This window comes from Cetorhinus maximus, chromosome 17, assembly GCF_964194155.1.
Source record: "Cetorhinus maximus chromosome 17, sCetMax3.hap1.1, whole genome shotgun sequence".
In the NCBI taxonomy this organism is placed as follows: Eukaryota; Metazoa; Chordata; class Chondrichthyes; order Lamniformes; family Cetorhinidae; genus Cetorhinus; species Cetorhinus maximus.
In genome coordinates, this window is record NC_135895.1 from 73,574,666 (window position 1) to 73,597,977 (window position 23,312).

General features: G+C 45.2%; 1 protein-coding gene across 1 annotated transcript in view; it reads left to right on the forward strand.

The window, feature by feature from the left end:
- LOC144692683 (putative voltage-dependent R-type calcium channel subunit alpha-1E) overlaps nucleotides 1-23,312 on the forward strand; it is a 902,642-nt gene that overhangs the window by 452,384 nt on the left and 426,946 nt on the right. The window contains 3 exon segments of the mRNA XM_078561778.1: nucleotides 13,635-13,726; nucleotides 21,964-22,116; nucleotides 22,849-23,039. Coding sequence (XP_078417904.1) covers nucleotides 13,635-13,726; nucleotides 21,964-22,116; nucleotides 22,849-23,039 — 436 coding nt within the window.

Here is a 23,312-nt window from a genome sequence, read left to right on the forward strand (position 1 = left end):
GTCACTCCTACTGATATTGTCATGGACAGATGCATCTGCGGCAGGCAGGTTGGTGAGGATGAGGTCAAGTATGTTTTTCCCTCTTGTTGGTTCCCTCACCACCTGCCACAGGCCCAGTCTAGCAGCTATGTCATTTAGGACTCGTCCAGATCAGTCAGTATTGGTGCTACCGAGCCACTGTTGGTGATGGACATTGAAGTCCCCCACCCAGAGAACATTCTGCACCCTTGCCACCCTCAGTGCTTCCTCCAAGTGGTGTTCAACATGGAGGGGCACTGATTTACCAGCTGAGGGAGGGTGGTACATGGTAATCAGCAGGAGGTTTCCTTGCCCATGTTTGACCTGATGCCATAAGGCTTCATGGGGCCTGGTGTCGATGTTGAAGACTCCCAGGGCAACTACCTCTTGACTGTATATCACTGTGCCACCACCTCTTCTGGGATGGTGATGGTGGTATCTATTATCTGTAAGATATGATTCCGTGAGGATGACCAAGTCACAGACTAGTCTGTGGGACAGCTCTCCAATTTTGCCACAAACCCCCAGGTGTTAGTAAGGAGGACTTTTCAGGGTCAACAGGGCTGCTTTTGCCATTGTTATTTCTGGTGCTTAGGTCGATCCCGGTGGCCCATTCGGTTTCATTTCTTATTGACTTATCTGTATCGATTTGATACAACTGAGTGGTGCAGAGGGTAATTAAGAGTCAACCACATTGCTGTGAGTCTGGAGTCACATATCGGCCAGACCGGGTAAAGATGGCAGATTTCCTTCCCTAAAGTGCATTTGTGAACCAGATGGGTTTTCAACAACAATCAACAATAGAGTTAAGGCTTTTAATTCTAGATTTTTATTGAATTCAAATTCCACCATCTGCCGTGGTGGGATTCGAACCCAATGCCCAGAGCATTACCCTGGATCATTGGATCACTCGTCCAGTGACAATACTACTGCACCAATGCCTCTCCACATACCTTATGACTAACCTAAACCTTATGATGCAATGATTACCCTTACCCAATTATTCTCTCACAAATATTTGGTCCATCTTATTCCCCAGCACCAGATCCAGCACTGCCTCCTCCAGCAGGGTGGATAAAGGGGAAGCAGTAGATGTAGTGTATTTGGATTTCAAAAAGGCATTCGATAAGTGCCACATAGAAGGTTACCGCACAAGGTAAAAGCTCATGGTGTTGGGGGTAATATATTAATGTGGATAGAGGATTGACTACTGACCGGAAACTCAGAGTCGGGATAAATGGATCATTTTCAGGTTGGTAAACTGTTACTAGTACCACAGGGATCAGTGCTGGGGTCTCAAATGTTCCCAATCTACGTTAATGGCTGGATGAAGGGACAGACTGTATTGTAGCCACATGCGCTGATGACTCAAAGAAGTAAGTAAGTTGTGAGGATGATGCAAAGGGTCCGCAAAGGGATATAGATAGGTCAAGTGAGTGGGTAAAAAATTGGCAGATGGAGAATAATATAATGTAAGGTTGTCCACCTTGGCAAGAAGAATACAAATGTAGAATATTATTTAAATGGAGAGACACAGCAAACAATACAGAAGGATCTGAGTGTCCTGGTACATGAATGAGAAGAAGTTAGCATGCAGGTACAGCAAGTGATTAGGAAGGGAAATGGAATGTTGGCCTTTTTTACAAGGGGGAATGAGTATTGAAGTTGGGAAGTACAACTCTACAGGGCATTGGTGAGACTGCACCTGGAGTACTGTGTGCAGTTTTGGTCTCCTTACTTAAGGCGGGATATGCTTTCGTTGGAAGCAGTTCACAAGGCTGATTCATGAGTTGTCTAATGAGGAAAGGTTGAGCAGGTTGGGCCTATACTCAATGGAGTTTAGAAGAATGAGAGGTGATCTTATTGAAATATATAAGATTCTGAGGGGGGCTTGACAGGATACATGCTGAGAGAATTTCTCCCCTCATGGGTGAATATAGAATGAGGGGGCACAGTTTCCAAATAAGGGGGTTTCCCATTTTAGAGGGGGGGTGAGGAGGAATTTCTTCTCTCACAGGGTCATTAATCTTTGGAAATCTCTTCCCAAGAGAGCAGTGGAGGCTGGGTCATCGAATATATTCAAGGCTGAGTTAGACAGATTTTTGGCTGATGAGGGTTATGGATGACAGACAGGAAAGTGGAATTAAGGCCACAATCAGACCAGCCATGACCTTATCGAATGGAAGAGCATTGATAGGACAACTATTTTTTCCTCAATTCCTTCATGGAATATAGGCGTCACTGGCAAGGCCAGCATTTGTTGCCCATCTCTAATTGACTTTGAACTGCCATTTCAGAGGGCATTTAAGAGTCAACCACATTGCTGTGGATCTGGAGTCACATGCAGGCCAGACCGACAGATTTCTTTCCCTGAAGGACATTAGTGGGTTTTTCTGATAATCGATGATAATTTCATGGTCACAATTACTGAGACTAGCTTTCAATTCCAGGTTTTAGTCATTGAATTCAAATTCCACCAGCTGTCATGATGGGATTTGAACCCATGATCCCAGAGCATTAGCTTGGGCCTCTGGATTACTAGTCGCTTCTGGATTACTAGTCACCACTGTGCCACCATCTCCCTGAATGGCCTGCTCCTGGTGCTATTTTTTTTATTTTCTTATGATCCTTTCTAGTTGGGACAAAAACATTATACTTGAGGGAGTTCTCCTGAACACACTTCAGAAATTCCTCTCCCTCCTTCCCCTTTACTCTAACATTATCCCAATCGATATTTGGGTAATTAAAGTCCCTCCCAATATCACCACTCTATAGTTCTTGCCCATCCCTGTCATTTCCCTGCAGATTTGTTCCTCTATCTCTCTCTCACTATTTGGAGTCTATAGAATACTCCCAGTCATGTGATCATCCCCTTTTTGCTTCCGAACTCTAACCGAATGGATTCTGTCTTTTCCCCCTCACGGACATCCCCTCCTTCCAACACCACAATCTCTCCCCCAATCAGTACTGTCACCCCAGCTCCCTTTTCTCCCTCCCTATCTTTTCAGAACATTTTATATCCTTGAATATTAAGCACACAGTCCTCACCATTTTCACCACATTTCCATTATTGCCACATTATACTCCCACAGGGTTATTGTAGCTCAGTGACCTTATTCACCACACTTTGTGCACTTACAATCATATATTAATTGTAAACCTGTCCTTGTATTCTTCTTAGTCCTTCTTAGTCTGTTCCTACATGGCACTACTTCCTTCCCTAGTAACTGCCCAACACTTATTTATGCACCTTATTCCTCTTTTCTACTTCTATAAGCTGGGAGCCATTCCCTGCCAGTTTAGTTTAAAACCTCCACAACTACACTGTTACTTAGTTTTAGTTTAGAAGAATGAGGTGATTTCATTGAAACCTATAAAACTCTTAAGCAGTTTGATGGAATAGATGCTGGGAGGCTACTCTTTCAGATGGGGAGTCCACAGCCCTCTGGGATTGAGAATTCCAAAGACCCACAATCATTTGAGTGTAGGAATTTCTCCTCACCTCAGTCTAGGGCTCACAGCCTCATTAGGATTGAGATGAGGAGAAATTAATTCACTCAAAGGGTTGTGTATCTCTGAAATCCCCTTCCTCAGAGAGCTGTACACACTCAGATCTTGAGTATATTCAAGACAGAGGTTGATAGAATTTTGTATAGTTAGGCAATTCAGGCATATGGGGTAAATGGGGAAAGGTGGAGTTGAGGTAGTAGATTGGCCTTGGTCTTATTGAACAGCAGAGCAGATTTGAAGGTCCAAATGGCCTATTGCTCCTATTTTGAATGCTCTTATCCCCAAACCTAGAATCATTAAGCCATAGAATGATTACAGCACAGAAGGAGGCCATTCTGCCCTCGTGTCTGTGGTGACCCCGTGAAGGGGCAATTCACCTAGTGTCACTTCCCTGCCTTCTCCTTGTAGCCCTACACATTCTTCCTTGTTCAGATAATAATTCAATTCCCTCTTGAATGTCTTGATTGAACCTGCCTCCACCACACACTTCGGCAGTTCATTCCAGATCCTAACCACTCACTGCATGAAAAAGTTCCTCCTCATGTCACCATTGCTTCTTTTGTCAGTTGCCTTAATTCTGTGTCCTCTGGTTCTCGATCCATCCAGCAATGGGGGCTTGACAGGCTAGATGCGGAGAGGTTATTTCCCCTTGTGGGAGAGTCTAGGACCAGAGGGCATAATCTCAGAGTAAGGGGGCACCCATTTAAAACAGAGATGAGGAGGAATTTCTTCTCTCAGAGGGTTGTCAACCTGTGGAATTCTTTACCACGGAGGGCAGTAGAGGCTGGGTCATTAAGTATAATCAAGGCTGAGATGGACAGATTTTTAATCAGTAAGGTAACCAAAGGTTATGGGGAATAGGCAGGAAAGTGAAGTTATAGATGATCAGGTCAGTCACGATGTCAGTGAATGGCGGAGCAGACCCGATGGGCCGAATGGCCTACTTCTGCTGCTACATCTTATGGTCAATGGGAACTGTTTCTCTCTCTTCTTAACAACACTGTGGATATACCTACACCACATGAACTGCAGTGGTTCGAGGAGGTGGTTCATTACCACCTTTTCAAGGGCAAATAGGGATGGGAACAAATGCTGGCTTAGCCAGTGACACCCACATCCTGTAAAATAATAAAAACAATCTACTCTGTCCTGACCCCTCAAGATTTTGAATATCTCTATCAAATCTCCTCTCAACTTTCTCTTCTCCAAGGAGAACTCTCCCAAATTCTCCAATCCATCTATGTAACTTAAGTCCCTCGTCCCTGGAACCATTCTTGTGAATCTTCTAATGGCTTCACATCCTTCCTGAAGTGTGGTGCCCAGAACTGGATACTCAGTATCCATCTATGTAACTTAAGTCCCTCGTCCCTAGAACCAGTGATTTATACAAGTTACACATGACTTCCTTGCTTCTATATTCTGTGGTCCTTTGTTAAAGCCCAGAATGCTTTATGCTTTATTAACCACTCTCTCAACCTGTCCTGCCACCTTCAATAATTTGTGCACATATACCCCTGGATCCCTCTGCTCTTGCAGGCCCTTTAGAATTGTACCCTTTAATTTATATTGTCTATCCATGTTCTTCCTACCAAAATGAATTACTTCTTTGCACTAAATTTCATCTGCCACTTGTCTGTTCATTCCACCAAACTATCTATGTCCTTTTAATGTTTAACACTATCTTCCTCATAAATCACAATGCTTCCAAATTTCATATCATCCACAAATTTTGAATTTTTTTTTTTATCCATTCATGGGATGTGGGCTTTGCTGGCTGGGCTAACATTTATTGCCCATCCCTAGTTGCCCTTGAGAAGGTGGTGGTGAGCTGCTTTCTTGAACCGCTGCAGTCCATGTGGTGTAGGTACACCCACAGTGCTGTTAGGAAGGGAAGGAATTGTGCCCTGTGTCCTCCAGTCCAAAAAACAACCATTAACCAGTACCCACTGTGCCCAACCAATGTCGTATCCGTGCTGCTACTGTCCTTTTTATTCCATGAACTCTAACTTTGCTCACAAGTCTGTTGTGTGGCACTTTATTAGATGTGTTTTGGAAGTCCATGTACACAACCCTCTCTATTGCCTCATCAAAAAACTCCAGCAAGTTAGTGAAACACAATTTGCCCTTAACAAATCCACACTGGCTGTGGAAAGTAACACTAAGCTAATACAACAACTTGCATTTAGAAAGCACCTTTAATAGTGTTCCTGTGAAGCACCTTGAGATGTTTTATTGTCAGACAAGTTTGAACCGGACCACATAATAAATATTAGGACAAATGACCAAAAGATTAGTCAAATAGGTAGGTTTTTAAGAATATCTTAGAGGAGGAATGAGAGATAAAGAGTGGAGAGGTTTAAGGGCCCTGAGCAATTAGGCAGCAATTAAAATTCAGATGAGCAAGAGGTCGCAAATGGAGGAATGCAAATATCTCAGAGGGCTAGAGGAGAATACAGAGATTGGGAGGATGTAATTTTAAAATGGAGGCGCTACTTAACTGGGAGCCAGTGCACACATTTATTATGTGGTCCAGTTCAAACTTGTCTGACAGTAAAGCATCTCAAGGTGCTTCACAGGAACACTGTTAAAGGTGCTATGTAAATGCAAGTTGTTGTATTAGCCTAATGTTACTTTCCACAGCCAGCGTGGATTTGTTAAGGGCAAATTGTGTTTCACTAACTTGCTGGAGTTTTTTGATGAGGTGAATGGGTTTGCTGCACTAGAGCGTGGCAGCAGAGTTTTGGATGAGTTCAAGTTCACAGAGTGTGCAAGATGGGAGGCTGACTGCTAATGCGTTGGAATAATCAAGTGTAGAGGTAACAAAAGCATGGATGAGGGTTTCAGCAGCGGATGAATTAAGACGGGGGCAAAGCCAGGTGATGTTACAGAGGTGGAAATAGGCAATTGTAATGATTGTGTGGATATGTAGTTGGAAGCTAAACCTACGCCAAATATGACACTGAGGAGGTGAATATTCTGGTCCAACCTCAGACCGTTGCCAGGGAGCAGGTGGCTAGAAATGGAGTTTGTGATGGGGGCTGGAAACATTGGTTTGCTCTTCCCAATATTTAGTCAGAGGAAATAGCTACTCATCCAGTACTTGGTATGAGACAAGCAGTCTGACAGTTTAAAGACAGTGGAGTGGGTCGGGAGAGGTGATGGTGAGGGAGTTGGGTGTCGTCAGCATCCTTGTGGTAACTGATGCTGTGTTTTCGCTCCACACTGGGAACTATTGTAAACCTCACGCCCATCACTCTGGGAGGTGCCAAAAAGCTAATTACAATTACTGAGAGGGTAAGTGCTCAGCATTAAATGACGTGTGCTATTTGCCCAACCAACAACATTGCTGACAGGGGTATATCAGGAAACTGGGAGGCGTATACTATTTGGGGATCGGGGTCATTACGGGGCACAGACATATATTCTATGTCACCCTGTCCTGGGCTCTTGGCATTCCAGTCGTTCAAATGTCACCTCACCCTGGCAGCCTGCAATTCTTGCAGCTGATCGCCATGGAGACTCCTTGGCTGCCAGGTAACCATCCAATTATTTTGTTCACATTTTCCGTATAAAATCCCTGCTAAAGCTTTATGTCAAAGCAAGGAGGAAGAGAATCATCAAATGAGGCAACATAGAAAGAGGGATTTGCAGCCCCTCAGGCCAGTGCCATTTCTTGGGTAGAACTATCCATTTAGTCCCAATTCCCACTGCTCATTCTCCATAAACTGCATGTTTTCCCCCTTCCAGTATATATCCAAGAACAGGGGCATGTTAGAAAAATAGAACCAAACAAGGAGCAGGAAACTAAAGAACGAAGAACAGAGCAAGGTAAGGAGAGAGAGGACAATGAGAGAAAGAGACAGGGAAATAGAAGGAAACATGAGACAGAGGACAGACAAAAGAGAGAGGAAAGAGAGTGAGACACAATAGAAAGATTAATATAATGGGAGGCAGAGGGGAAGAGTTAAAGAGATTGAAAAAGAAATAGCTGTAAAACAGTGATTGGTATGACATTGTGGGATCAGTATATTTAAAGCTTTGTGTGTTATAGGCTGCGAGTTACAGCTTGTCCCTGGTTCCTGGTAATTTCTATGTCCCTTTGACAGAATCCTCAGAAACAGGAAAAGTAAATTGCCCAAACAAGCCTGAATGACACATTCACTTAAATAATTTAACAAACAGCAAATTCCAGCCTCACCATTCTTCCTTGTAAAAAAAAGGTTTATACACTTGTGACTGCAGACTTGGTCACATCTGATTGAATTAAGTCACCCTTCATTCTCCCGCTCCCTCCCCTCTCCCACTCCACCCCCCCACCTCTCCCGCTCCCGCCCCTCTCCCGCTCCCTCCCCTCTCCCGCTCCCTCCCCTCTCCCGCTCCCTCCCCTCTCCCGCTCCTGCCCCTCTCCCGCTCCCTCCCCTCTCCCATTCCCTCCCCTCTCCCACTGCCTCCCCTCTCCCTCACCCTTCTCCTCACTTTCTTACTGCCTTCCCTTACCTCTCCCTGACCCTTCCCTCTCCCCCACAATTCTTTTGCCTCTGCCACTCCCTTCCCTTTTCCACTCCCTTCCCTCTCCCACTCCATTCCCTTCCATCTCCCACTCCATTCTTTTCCCTCTCCCACTCCATTCCCTTCCCTCTCCCACGCCCTTCCCTTCGCTCTCCCACTTCCTTCCACCTCTTGGCCCAAGGTGCTGGTTGGGAGGCCTGCTCTTAGGCTTTGTCAGTTTGCCTCATAGGGCCAGAAGGTTTTGGCTTCAAATCGCACATCAGAGGCATGAGTACCCAAGCCAGGCTGACACTGCAGTGCTGTCTGTTGCAGGAGACATTAAACGGAGGCCCCGGATTTCCTCTTCTATTCATCATATTCCTCAAACTCATCTACCTCAAATATTGCCCAAGGTACAGAGGAGAACTCCCCTGCTCTAGGATCTGAGAGGACAGAAGGAATGTTGTTTGACATTTCATCTGAAAGAGAATGAGCCCCCTCTCGATAATACGTTGGGACTAGCGGCCTGGGCTTCAGTCACTGGAGTTGGTTTTGAACCCACGACCTTCTGGCTCAATGGGAGAAGTTACTACCACTCGTAAAATAGATGGAATGACGTGGTTCTAAGGTTAATCCAAGCAGGGCCATGGTTTTGTTTGGGCTTACTATGAAGAATCCTCTTCGATAATCAGAGATGGTGAGACCGTCAGAAAGGGAAATGTTGAAAATTCTGACTCGGGTGAATGATTTGTTTGTCTTTAAACTGGATCAACTAGTTCACAGATTGAGTAAATTGGAGAGGCTGAACTGAGAGAGCACGCGAGAGAGAGAGAGAGAGAGACAGCCTGGGGCCACACTGTGACAAATGGCAAATATAATCACTCTAAGGAGCATCAAACTGAATGAGCCCAGGGGAAGCCTTTCAAAAGCCTCGTCAATATTTAACATCCTGAGATGCCTGAGGAGGATGACCAGGTTAGGATATACATATAAAAAAATGCTCAAAGAAATCCCTCAAACTGACAGATGTCCCTCAGGGCAAGAGAAGATAAAATTAAACAACAGAAGATGTTTTTCTGCTATACGTATGGTGTTTGTGAGAAGCCAAGAGGAAGATAAAATGAAAGGAATTGTCTCTCACAGGGACAACAGGATGTTAAATAATGCAGTTAGTGTTTAGTAACAGTCATTTACCATGGTTATTTCAGCTATTCTTACTTTTAGATCCATTGCAGGTCCCTCTAGTATTCTCCAGTCCCATGAGAACAGCTTAAACTTCCTTTCTGTTCACAGCAATCACCACCAGCAATCCATGTTTCCACCCAAGTCAGTAAGTCCCACCTGTTCACCAAATTCCCATATCCCTCAATCCCCCTATCTCACCATATCCCTCAATTCCTCTAACTCCCATATCCCTCAATCCCCCTAGCTCCCCTCAACCCCACCTAGTCACTTACCCATCTTGCGATGGTAGCAATGTGATAATGTTTATGAGCTAGTCACCCAGAGGCCTGAACTAGTGCACTGGAGACACAAGTTCAAATTAATTAATAAATCTGGAATATAAAGCTAGTCTCAGTCATGATGACAATGAAACTACTAGATTGTTGTAAAAACCCCTCTTGTTCACTAATGTCCTTTAGGGAAGGAAATCTGCCGTCCTTACCCGGTCTGGTCTACATGTGACTCCAGACCCTCAGCAATGTGGTTGACTCTTAACTGCCCCCTAAAATAGCTGAGCAAGCCATTCAGTTGTATCAACCATGAACAGAAAAGTTTTATCAGTAAAGACATCCCCCATTGTGTTGTGCAGCACTACCACCATCCAAAATGGGATAGACATAAAACAGAGCTAGTGTCTCAAAACTGGGCATCCATGAGGTGCTGTGGATCATCATCAGCATTGGATTGAACTATAATCTCATGGGCAGGCATATCCCTCAATCTACCCATAACATCAAGCCAAGGGATCAACCTGGCTTGAATGAGGAGTGCAGGTGAGGAGAACCAGGCATACCTGAAAATAAGGTGTCAACCTGGTGAAGCTATAACACAGGACTACTTGCATGCCAAACAGCATAAGCAGCAAGTGATAGTCAGAGCTAAGCGATCTCACAACCAACGGATCAGATCTAAACTCTGCAGTTCTGCCACATCCAGTCGTGAATAGTGGTGGACAATTAAACAACTCACTGGAGGAGGAGGCTCCACAAATATCCCCACCCTCAATGATGGAGGAGCCCAGCACATCAGTGCAAAAGATAAGGCTGAAGCATTTGCAACAATCGTCAGCCAGAAGTGCCAAGTGGATGATCCATCTCGGCCTCCTCCAGTCTTCAGCCAATTGGATTCACTCCAAGTGATATCAATGAACGGCTGAAGGCACTGGATACTGCAAAGGCTATGGGCCCTGACAGTATTCTGGCAATAGTACTGAAGACTTGTGCTCAAAAACTAGCCAAATTGTTCCAATACAGCTACAACACTGGCATCTACCCAGCAGTTTGAAAATTGCCCAGTCTACAAAAAGCAGGACTAATCCAATCTGGCCACCTCAGTCCACTCTCCATCATTTGCAAAATGATGGAAAGTGTCATTAACGGTGCTATTGAGCAGCACCTACACAGCAAAACCCTGCTCACCAACGCTCAGTTTGGGTTCTACCAGGGTCACTCAGCTCCAGACCTCATTACAGTCTTGATCCAAACATGGACATAAAAGCTGAATTCCAGAGGTGCGCTGATACCCACATACCTACCTATCTCCAAATCCCACAAATTCATCTACACCATCTCACCATATCTCTTAATCCTACCTACCCACCTTCTCTCCATGTCCCTCAATCCCACCTTCTACCATATTCTTCAATCCTACCTACCTACCTTCTCTCAATATTACTCAGTCCCACTCAGTTCCTTTCTCCCCATATCCCACAATCCCACCTACCCCCACTCATATTCCCCAATCCTATCTACCCACCTTCTCCCCATTTCCATCAACCCCACTTACCCATCTTCTCCCCATATCCCTCAATATCACCTACCCACCTTCTCGCAATATCCCATAGTCCCACCTGCCCATCTTCTCCCCATATCCCTCAATCACACCCACCCATCTTCTCCCCATGTCCCTCAATCCCACTAACCACCTTCTCCCCATATCCCTCAATCCCACCTGTCCACATTCTTCGCATAATCCCTCAACCCCACCTTCTGTCCAGATCCCTCAAAGCTATGGGGGAAGGTGCTGCTTCAGTATTTTGAGCTCTGATTAGACTCCATGTAGAGTCTCAGAAAGGAGATAGGATTTAGGAACAAGAATAGGCCAATTGACCCTTTGAGCCTGCTCTGCCATTCGATAAGATCATGGCTGTTCTGGTTGTGGTCTCAATTCCACTTTGCCGTCTGTTCCCCATTAACCTTGACTCCCTTGTCTTGGGGGTGTAAAGCCAATTCCGTGGCCTGTTACCATGGCTAAAGGATGTAATTCATGAAGACACATTGCATAGGCCCGGTTTGCATTCCATTGCATATGGACAATGAATGGATAGTTCAAGCGAGACGTTAAAAATAATTAAGTCATTTGATAGAGTTGAGACTGAGAAGCTATTCCGTGTGGTGGACTAAATCCAGAATAAGAAGACATCATTTTAACGTAAGAGTCAGACTGTTCAGGGGTAATGTCAGGAAACATTTCTTCACACAAAACCCAGGCTAATGTTTTGAGGGTATGGGTTCAAATCCCACCACCACAATTGGTGGAATTTAAACTCAAATAATATAAATCTGGAATTGAAAGCTAGTCTCAGTAATGGTGACCATGAGACTATCATCAATTATCAGAAAAACCCGTCTGGTTCACTAATGCCCTTTAGGGAAGGAAATCCGTCGTCCTTACCTGGCCTGGCCTGCATGTGACTCCAGACCCCAGCAATGTGGTTGACTCTTAACTGCTCTCTGAAATGGTCTCACAACACTCAGTTCAAGGGCAATGAGGGATGGACAACAGATGCTGGCCTTGCCAGGGATGTCCACCCCCCCACCCAATTAAAATGAAGGGTAATGGAATTCTGGAACTCTCTCCCCAAAGGCTGTTAATGCTGAGGGTCAATTGAGGCTTTCAAAAAAGAGATCATTAGACTATTTTTGTGCAAAGGTATCAAGGGTTATGGGACAAAGGTGGGAAAATGGAGTTAGGACACACATCAGGCATTATCTGATGGAATGCCAAAACAGACTGAAAGGGCTGAATGTCCCGGTGGCTATGGTCAGGAATGAGTTAACATATGAGATAGTGGGGTAAGTCTGGAAATTGACAAGGTGAGGTTTCAGGGAGCAGGGAGAGTGTGAAGGTGGGAGTGAATTGGAGAGGAGGAGAAAGGTTGGACAAATGTACAGGCTGCTGACATTTGAGATCCGAATCTCACTTAAGGCAAGGAAATCAGCACAATTCTCTGGGAGCAGTGTTTGTGGAAGGTATACTGAGGGATGTGAAGGGCTGGTGGTGGCGGGGACAGATTGTCACCTTATCATGAGTGATTAATACCCCTTGTTCCATGAGCTCTCTAATGCCATTGTCACCAGCACTAATTAAAGGTTGAACTCAGCAGCTTCACTCAGTGCTGACCTTTTAATAAATCATTTGATGATGAGTAGAACGATATCAGTGAAACTAGAGACACAGATGCACTGATGAGCTAGTACTGAAAGGAACTCCCAAGGGACACTCCTCAGCTCGTGCCAAGCTGGCGAGGGGAGTAGGGCAGGGCAAGGAGGTTACTGCAGCATACCACTTAGATTCCAGTCTGTAACTCTTTCCCAGATATCAGCTATTTGGGTTTATGTACGAGTCTCTCTGTCTTATGTATGAGAAGATAATTTAACAGAACACCAAATGGCCTGCTGATATACTGGTGGTGCTGAGTTATGTGGAGAGATTGGATAGACTGGGGTTATTTTCCCTGGAGCAGAGGAGATTGAGGGGGGACATGACTGAGGTGTATAAAATTATGAGGGGCATAGGTAGGGTAGGCAGGAAGGAAATGTACCCCTTGGTGGAGAGATCAATAACCAGGGGGCATAGATTTAAGGTATGGGGCAGGAGGTTTAGAGGTGATGTGAGGAAGAATTTTTTCACCCAGAGGGTGGTGGGAATCTGGAACTCACTGCCTGAAAAGATGGTAGAGGCAGAAACCCTCATAACATTTAAGGAGTATTTGGATGTGCACTTGCAATGCCATGGCAGACAAGGCTATGGGCCTAGTGCTGGAAAATGGGATTAGAATAGTGAGGTACTTGTTTGATTGGCACAGACTCGATGGGCCAAATGGCCTTTTTCTGTGCTGTAGACCTGTTTGACTCTATGACCTCGAGATACCCAAGAGGAATTTACATCCCAATGGGTCTCATATGCCAAGACAGTGTAACAGGGGAGAAATGCCCAGCACTTGGCAGTTCAACTTCCAGTGGTATCCATTACATCGTTTGCATATTTACAGAAAGAGAAATGTCTTTATCATCATTTGGAAGTGGCTGAGCTGTGGCAGAAGAGCAGTAAATTCTCCACCTCTGGTGGTCAGTCACCGTTTCAACCTTCAACTCTTTCCTTTCTGCTTACAGGCTCCTGGCGACGGCTGCAACACACTTCAATCTGCGGACCCTGAGGGCAGTCCGTGTGCTGAGACCACTAAAGCTGGTGTCAGGAATTCCCAGTGAGTTCACCAATCACATCCAGCAGAGACGCGGGCAGGGCATTTTACAAACTTGCTCATCTCTGGGTAGAGGGATTACCTGAAGGGTCTGGGCACTGACACAGGCAGAGAATTTTCCACACTGTCCCATCAAACTCTCCCAGGAAAGGTACAGCACCGGGTTAGATACAGAGTAAAGGTCCCTCTACACTGTCTTCATCAAACACTCCCAGTACAGGTACAGCATGGGGTTAGACACAGAATAAAGCTCCCTCTACGCTGTCCCTTCAAACACTCCCAGGACAGGGACAGCACGAGGTTAGAAACAGAGTAAAGGTCCCTCTACACTGTCTTCATCAAACACTCCCAGGAAAGGTACAGAACGGGGTTAGATACAGAGTAAAGCTCCCTCTACACTGTCTCCATCAAACTCTCCCAGGACAGGTACAGCAGGAGTTATAATCATCAAACCTAACAGGGCATGGCTGCCACTCTTGATCTTGTTCTCACCCAACTGGCAGTGGAAAGGGGACAGCAGATAGCCTCAGGAATTGAGATCTTGCTGCATCCTCAGGGATGTCCAGGGAAGCTGAAGCTAATGTCTCATCCGAAAGGTAGCACCTTTGTGTTAGCAGTGCAGCATTGCCTCTGTGTCATACTGAAAGGATCAGCCTGCAATACATGTTCAACTCTGTGGAATTGGACTGAAACCTTCAGACTCAGAGGCTGCTCAGAGAGCCACACTGACAACTATAGGAATGAGAGGAGACCATTCAGCCCCCAAACCTGTTACTACATTTCACGAGAGCATAGTCGATCCGTGACCTAACTTCATACACTCGCCTTTGCCCCATATCCCTAACTTTCCCAGCAAAATCTATCAATCCCAGAATTAAAACTACCAATGGAACAGCATTAAGTACATTTGTGGAAGGGATTTCCAAACTTCTGCCACCATTTGTAAGTGTATTTCCTAAGTTCATTCCTGAACGAACTTGCTCTAATTTTTTGACTATACCCCTTCGTCCTAGGCTCCCCAACCAGCAGAAAGAGTTTCCTTCTATCTACCCTCTCTGTTACATACATAAGAACATTAGAAATAAGAGCAGTAGTCCATTCTACCCCTCGAGCATCTCCACCAGTCAATGTGATCATGGCTGATCGGATTGTGCTCTCAGCTTCACATTCCTACCTGCCCTCCATAACTCTTGACTCTCTTATAGATCAAAAACCTGTCTAACTCAGCCTTCAATATATTCAATAACCCAGCCTCCACTGCTGCCTGTGGATGAGAATTCCAAAGATTAATGATCCTCTGAGAGAAGAAATTCCTCCTCCTCTCTCTTAAATAGAAACCCCTTGTTTTGAAACTGCGCCAATAGTTTTAGATTCCCCTCTGAGGGAGAACATCCTCTCAGCATCTACCCTGTCAAACCCCCTCACAATCTTGTGTTTCAATATGGTTGCCTCCTATTCTTCTAAATTCCTATAACTATCAGTCCAACCTGTTCAACCTTTCCTCATAAAGACAACCCCTTCATCCCAGAAATCAGCCTAGTGAATCTTCTCTGAACAGCCTCCAATGCAAGTATATCCTCCTTAAATAAGGAGGTCAAAACTGTGCACAGTACTCCAGGTGCAGACTCACCAATGCCCTGTACAGTTGTCGCAACATTTCCCTATTCTATATTCTACCCCCTTTGCAATAAAGGCCAACATTCCATTGCCTTCCTAATTATTTGCTGTACCTGCATACTAACATTTTGTGATTATTGATAAGGACACACAGATCCCTCTGTCCTGCAGCATCCTGCTGTCCCTCCCCATTAAATAACATTCTGCTTATCTATACTTCCTGCCAAAGTGGACAACCTCATATTTTCCCACATTATATTCCACCTGCCAATTTTTTTCCTACTCACTTAACCTAACTGTAATCCTTTGCAGACTTTTTGTATCTTTCTCACAACTTGCTTTCCTACCTATTTTTGTCTTGTTGGTAAATTTGGCTGCAATACATTTGGTCCTTTATCCAAGTCATTAATATAGATAGTAAATAGTTGAGGCCCCAGCACTGATCCCTGTGGCACTCCACTAGTTACAATTTGCCAACCTGAAAATAGCCCATTTACCCCAGCTCTCAGTTTCTTGTTCGTAGCCAATCCTCTATCTACATTAATACATCACCCTCCAACACCATGAGCTCTTATCTTATGTAATAACCTTTTATGTGGCACCTTATCGAATGCCTTTAGGAAACCCAAATACACTACATCTACTAATTTCCCCTTATTCACCCTGCTTGTTACATCCTCAAAGAACTTAAATAAATTTGTCAAACATGATTTCCCTTTCACAAAACCAGGTTGACTCTGCCTGATTGTGTTATGATTTTTAAACTGTTCTGCTACTACCTCCTTAGCAATGGATTCTAAAATTTTCTGAATGACATGTTAGGTCAGCATGCCTATTGTTTACTGCTTTCTGTCTCCCTCCTTTCTTGAATAGTTATGTTATATTTTCAGTTTTCCAATTTACTGGAACCTTTTCAGAATCTAAGACATTTTGAAAGATTACTATCAATGCATCCATTATCTCTGCTGCCACCTCTTTTAAGGCCCTAGGATGCAAGCTATCAGGTTCAGGTAACTGGCCAGCCTTTAGTCCCATTCGTTTTGCGGTTTCTAAATCTTTCCCAATCTCCTGGCCTACCACTAATCTCAGCATTGTATGCCTATTCTTTCAATTTGATACCGTCCCTAACTTCCTTTGTTAACTAAGGATGGTGCATCCTTCTCATACAACTTTTCTCTCTCAGTGGAATATATCTTTAAAGGGAGTTTAAGACATTAGCTTTAGACCCACATTTCTCACCCTCGAACAGAATGTGAAATTCCATCCTGTTATGATCCCTTAGTATGAGGTCATTAATTAATCCTGTCTCATTACACATTACCCGCTCTAATATAACCTGCTCTCTGGATGGTTCCAGGTGTATTGTTCTAAGAAACTGTCCCAAATTTACTCCATGAATTCATCCTTTTCCAATCTGATCTGTCCAAGCTTTATGAAGATTAAAATTGCCCACAATTATTGCAGTACCTTTCTTACAAGCCCCCATTATTTCTTGATTTATATTCTGTCCTATCGTGCCAGGGGGCCGATAATCTACTCCCACCAGTGACTTCTTTCCATTGCTATTTCTTTTCTTTGCCAAAGCTGATTTTACATCTTGATCCTCCAAAGCAAAATCATTTTATTGCTGTACTGATCTCATCCTTTATTAAGAGAGCCATACCACCCCCTTTTCCTTTCTTCCTGTCCTTCTGAAATTCCACATACCTTTGAATATTCAAGTCCCAGCCTTGATCACCTTGTAACTACGTCTCTGTAATGGCCATCGTGTCATACTCAGTTATTCCTTTTTGTGCTTTCAGTTCATTCATCTTGTTATGAATGCTGCATGCCTTTATTTCTATCTTTTTACCATCTTTCCCTACTCTGACCTTATTTGCCGATGCACTCTTATATGTTTGTACACTCTCCACTTTCCTGTCACATTCTGGTTGTCATTGCCTGTACTGCTACAGTAACCTCTCTCTTCCCCCAGTACTGGTGCCAGTTGTCCAGGAATCCAAACTCCTTTCTCCCACACCAATCTTTGAGCCACACGTTCAACTCTCTGATCTCTTTTACCCTACGCCAATTTGATCCTGGCTCAGGTAGTAGTCCAGAGATTATTACCTCTGTGGCTCTGCCTTTTAATTTAGCTCCTAGCTGCTCATACTCCCTTTGCAGAATTTTTTTTGCTAGTCCTACCGATATTGTTGGTAACCAAATGTGGACCATGACAATTGGATTCATCCCCTCCCACTCCACTGCCTAGCCCTGAGGAGACGTCCTTAACCCTGTCCCAAAATATCTGAAACATGCCAATCAAATCACCGCTTAATCTTCTAAATCCTAGGGAATACAGCCCTCGGAGTCCTGGTATCATCCTGTTAAATCTGCACTGCTCTCCCTCCGAGGCCAATAAATCCTTCCTGAGGCATGGTGCACAGTAACTCCAGGTGTGGTCCTACCTGGGCTTTGTATAACTGAAACATGATTTCAACCCCCTTATATTTCAGTTCTCTGAATATAAAGGCTGACTTGATTAGTCTGTTTGATTAAAATGTCATGAGCAGGTAAACAGAGCGGGCGATCAGCTGAAAATTTTAAGTGTGTTCAGTCACTTTATCCTTAATCATAGGCTCTGGAAATTTCCTGACAACAGATGTTAATCTAACTGGCCTATAATTCCTTGATTGCCCTGCCTCACCTTTCTTAAACAGCAGTGCAAAATTGTACAAGTAAAGAAAATGTTCCCAAACTGAAAAAACTTTAGAACATTATATTTGGGGCATCTAAAATGTTCTCACTGACTTTCTTTGGAACCCTGGGTTAGACATCTGGCCCTTGGGATTTGTTACTCTATACTGCCATTATTTTCTTCATCACTCTCATTTTGCCTCTGTTAATTTTGGTGAATCCCTGTCCCTGATTCAATATTCATTCATTTGGGATGTCTGACATGTTGACCACTTCCTCCCCTGTAAATACTGATGCAGGGTAAATAACTATTCAACATGTCTGCCATTTCCTTACTTTCATTGACAATATCACCATGCTCACTTTTCAAGTAGCCCACATTCCTCCTGACCACTCTCTTTTCCTCATAGAATTGCCAATGGACTTTGTGTTGATTTTAATTCCCTTGCAAGTTTTATTTTTCATACCCTCTTTTTGTGCCTCTTACTATCTGTTTAGATACTCATTGCTCTTCTCTGTATCTTTCCCATTCACCAGGGTCTGTGCTACTTTTTGCAATTTTGTCCGATGATTCTTTTAGTTTTATGTTGTCTTTTACCTCCTCAGTTTTCCATGGCTGTATTTTTGGGTAAGTAGAGCTCTTGTCCCTTAGGGGTATTAACCGGTTCTGTATCACATTAAATCATTTTTTTGAACACCTCTCACTGATCTTCTGTCATTTTCCCCATTAACAGATTTGCTCAGTTTACTATGGACTGTCTCTGTCTCATCCAATTGAAGTCAGCCTTACCTAAAGCTAGAATCCTAATAGCTGTTTCACGTTTCTCCCTTTCAAACGTCATTGAATCGATTATATTAAGATGTAAATATATATATGTTTGCACACCATTCGGCTGTTCACTAAATGTGCCTCATTCCTCATTATTAAATCTGATACGACCTGCCCCCTGCTGGTTCTGGGACATATTGCTGCAGAAAGCTACTCCCAACACACACTAGAAATTCATTCCCTTTCTGACTTGTGTTCTTCTGGTTACCGCAATCTGTATGGAAGTTAAAATTCCCAGATCTGTACACAACTCCCGCTACTAACTGAAACCCTTTCCTATTTCTTAATTCTATCCGTAAAGTGTCCATGACCTGCTCACCCCTCACTATAATCTCTGTTATCATTGAAGTAATTTTCATCCTTAATCACTAAGGCCACTTCTCCACCTCTGCTGGTTTCCCAATCTTTCCTGGTGACATTATAAACCTGGTAGATTTACTTCCCAGTCCTGACCATCTTGCAGCCATGTCTCAGTAATGGCCAATATGTCATAGCCTCCAAGTTAAATTTTCACCTACATTTCATTCAATTTCTTCCTTATACTCTGTGATTATCTAAGGAATGATTCTTTGGGTCACACACCCTAACCTGTCATTCAGCTGTAACGTTTAACTCACACATTTCTCATTTCTCTCTCCTGGTTTAATGACTTTACTCCTTTTAGTTTTCTCTTTGTCTGTGATGCTTAAAACACAATTTCTGGCTCTTACTCTACTCTCTTCACTCCTGTTTGTGTTAAAGTGATAATCAAGACCTCGTTTTTCCACCTGATCCCTCCCCCACTGACTAGTTTCAAGTCCCTGTGTCCTCTCTATTTCTCTGTTTCACTCAGACCCTTGTCCCAGGTCAGTTCAGGTGAAGCCTGTCCCAGTGGTTTCTTCCTGTCCCAGTGCTGGTGTTAGTGTCCTATGGAATGTAAATCCTCTATCCCACACCCCTCCTACAGGCACATGTTCACCTCCTGAATCTGTTTATCTGTTTATCCCTTTTCCAATTTACACTTGGCTTGGTTAATAATCCAGAAATTATAACCTGTTTATTAATTTAGTTCGCAGTCCTTGGTGCTGTTTAAATAGGTTCTTTTATCTGATCTTCCCGGTGTTATTGGTCACAACTGAATTCTCCCCCTGCAATATGCTCCCAAGTCAATGTGAGTTATTCCTCACCCTGCCACCAGATAGACAACAGACCTTGTGGAAATCTCAATCCTACTTACAAATGATGGTAATTAACCCCCCCCCCATTATTGAATCCTATGCAACTACCACATTATACAGCCCCTCATCTCCCACTCCCTCCTCCCCTTTGGACAGCCTCCTGCTCCAAGGGTCCATTGTCCACATTCAGCCTGTCTTTCTGACAGTCTCCATCTCTCTCCTCACAGGTAGATAGTACATTGTAGCTGTTGGTTAGGATCTGTTTCTGCAGCACCTCATTCTCTGTCTCTACTGGGATCCCCTTATTCTGTACGTTAACACTCACACCAGCCCCATTCTGACCCTGAACCTCTCCACGAGGCGAGACTGAAATCTGGAGTGAACGGTCCGGATACTGCTCTCCCTCCCTTTGTGTCAGTGTCTCCTCCGCTCACACTCCAGTTCAGTGACTCTTTGCTGCTGTTTATTATCTGCTGGCCTTTCAGACTGTCTCCCTCGGGCCCATACTCTCTGCCTCTCTCTCCCACTGTCCAGCGTTCTCTCTCCAATGCTCTCTCTCTCTGTCACTCTCTCTCTCTCCAACACTCTCTGACGTTCTCCGGCCCTCTCCAGCTCTCTCTGGCGCTCTCTGGTACCCTCTGGTACCCTCTGGCACTCTCTGGCACTCCCTGGTACCCTCTGGCTCTCTCTGGCGCTCTTTGGCCCTCTCACACTCACTCTCTCTGGAACTCCCTGAATCTTTCTCTCATTCACTCTCTCTCATTCTCACTCTCTCTGACACTCTCTGGCTTGCCCTAGCCCTCTCTCACCCTCTCTCACCCTTTCACACCCTCACTCCCCTCTCTCACCCTCCTCTCTCACCCTCCCTCACACCCTCTATCACCCTCCTCTCACAACTTGTCTCACCCTCCCTCACACCCTCCCTCTCACCCTCTCTCACCCTCTCACCCTCTCTCACCCTCTTACACCCTCACTTCCCTCTCTCACCCTCCTCTCTCACTTCCCTCTCTCACCCTCCTCTCTCACCCTCCTCTCTCACCCTCCTCTCTCACCCTCCTCTCTCACCCTCCTCTCTCACCCTCCTCTCTCACCCTCCTCTCTCACCCTCCTCTCTCACCCTCCTCTCTCACCCTCCTCTCTCACCCTCCCTCTCACCCTCCCTCACACTCTCTCTCACACCCTCCCTCCCGTCTCTCACCCTCCCTCACACCCTCTATCTCCCTCCTCTCACAACCTGTCTCACCCTCCCTCACACCCTCCCTCACACCCTCCCTCACCCTCCCTCACCCTCCCTCTCACTCTCTCTCTCACTCTCTCTCTCACCCTCTCTCTCACCCTCTCACACACCCTCTCACACACCCTCCCTCACACCCTCCCTCACCCTCCTCTCACACCCTGTCTCACCCTCCCTCACACCCTCCCTCACACCCTCCCTCACCCTCTCTCTCACCCTCTCTCTCACCCCCTCTCTCACCCTCTCACACACCCTCCCTCACACCCTCCCTCACACCCTCCCTCACACCCTCCCTCACACCCTCCCTCACACCCTCCCTCACACCCTCCCTCACACCCTCTCTCACACCCTCTCTCACACCCTCTCTCACACCCTCTCTCACACCCTCTCTCACAGCCTCCCTCACACCCTCTCTCTCACCCTCCCTCTCACCCTCTGTCTCACTCTCCCTCTCTCTCTCTCTCTGGCTCTCTCCACCTGTGTCCATCTCTCTCTCTCTCTCTCTCTTTCACTCTGCCTCTCAATCTCTCTGTCTCTGCTGCTGCTTTTATCTGTTGGCCTCTTTCATTTTCTCCCTCAGGCTCACTCTCTCTGACTCTCCAAGGTTATCCCTGTGATTAAGAGTTGGCAAGGGGTGAGTTGAGAGGTTGGCAGAGCATTCCCAGACTATGGCATGAGGCTTCTCTGAATGTGCCATTCTGATAATATTTTGTATTCTGCCCTGTAGGTTTGCAGATTGTGCTGAAGTCCATCATTAAGGCAATGGTCCCTCTTCTCCAGATCGGCCTGCTCCTCTTCTTCGCCATCCTCATGTTTGCCATCATCGGCCTGGAGTTCTACTACGGCAAGCTGCACCTCACCTGCTACACTAATAATACTGGTGAGTGCCGCCAGGAGAGCCCTCCACCAATCACAATCTAGGAGAGCTCTTGGCCAATCACAAGCTAGGAGAGCCTTTGACCAGTCATAGACTAGGATTACCCTCGGCCACTCACAAAACTGGATACCCCAAGGTCCATCACAAATCATGAAGGCCCATGACCAATCACAGACCAGGAGGGCTCACAGCCAATCACAAACCAAGAATGTCTTCGGCCAGTCACAAACCAGTAAGGCACTCAACCAATAGCAAACCAGGATAGACCTTGGACCAGTCCCAGACTAGGAGGGGCAATGCAGATGTACTAGAGATGGAGCAATGTGGATGTAACCTTGCAAGGATGGGGGGGTGAGGAGTGACAACATGCAGGAGTGGGCCAGGGGGCAGTTTGGAGGGGAGTTGCCCTGAATGGACATGCACAACTGATTTATGGGAAGCTAACAGACACACACAAGTATGACTGGGAAGTGACCAGACATCCCCGCACTCACTTTGATGATACTTTACATCATTGGGTGCGCAGACACACTTGTGTTAACTGAGTGAGACTTGGGATTTTGCTTCATTTGGCTGCCTCCTTTGCTACAGTACAGCAGTGATTACATTTCAAAAAAAGTGTTTTGTTAGGTGTTAAACTCTTTGGGACATCCTAAGATTATGAACGGCACTATAGAAATGTAAGTTCTGACAAATGTAACGTTATGAACTTGTCTTTGTGATTCACCCTGACAGCCGCAGAAGAGCTGGAACTGCAATTCCCCTGCGGCACTCAGGAACCGGCCCGGCTCTGTCCAAACGGTACGGTGTGTCAATACTGGATTGGACCCAACGCTGGCATCACCCAGTTCGACAACATCCTGTTCGCACTCCTCACAGTCTTCCAGTGCATTACCATGGAGGGCTGGACCACCATCCTATACAATGTAAGTTAATGTCAAACTGAGGTTGGTCTCCTTAGAGCAGCGAAGGTTGAGGGGAGGTTTAATGGAGGGGTTCAAAATCAAGAAAGGTTTTGATAGAGTAAATAGGGAGAAACTCTTTCCAGTGGCAGGAGTATCGGTAACCAGAGGTCACAGGGGTATCAGAAGGAAGCTGTTGTGACCTGGAAGGCGCTGCCTGAAAGGGCGGGAGAAGCAGATTCAATTGGAACTTTCAAAAGGGATTGGAAAAATACTTGAAGGGAAAAAAAAATGACA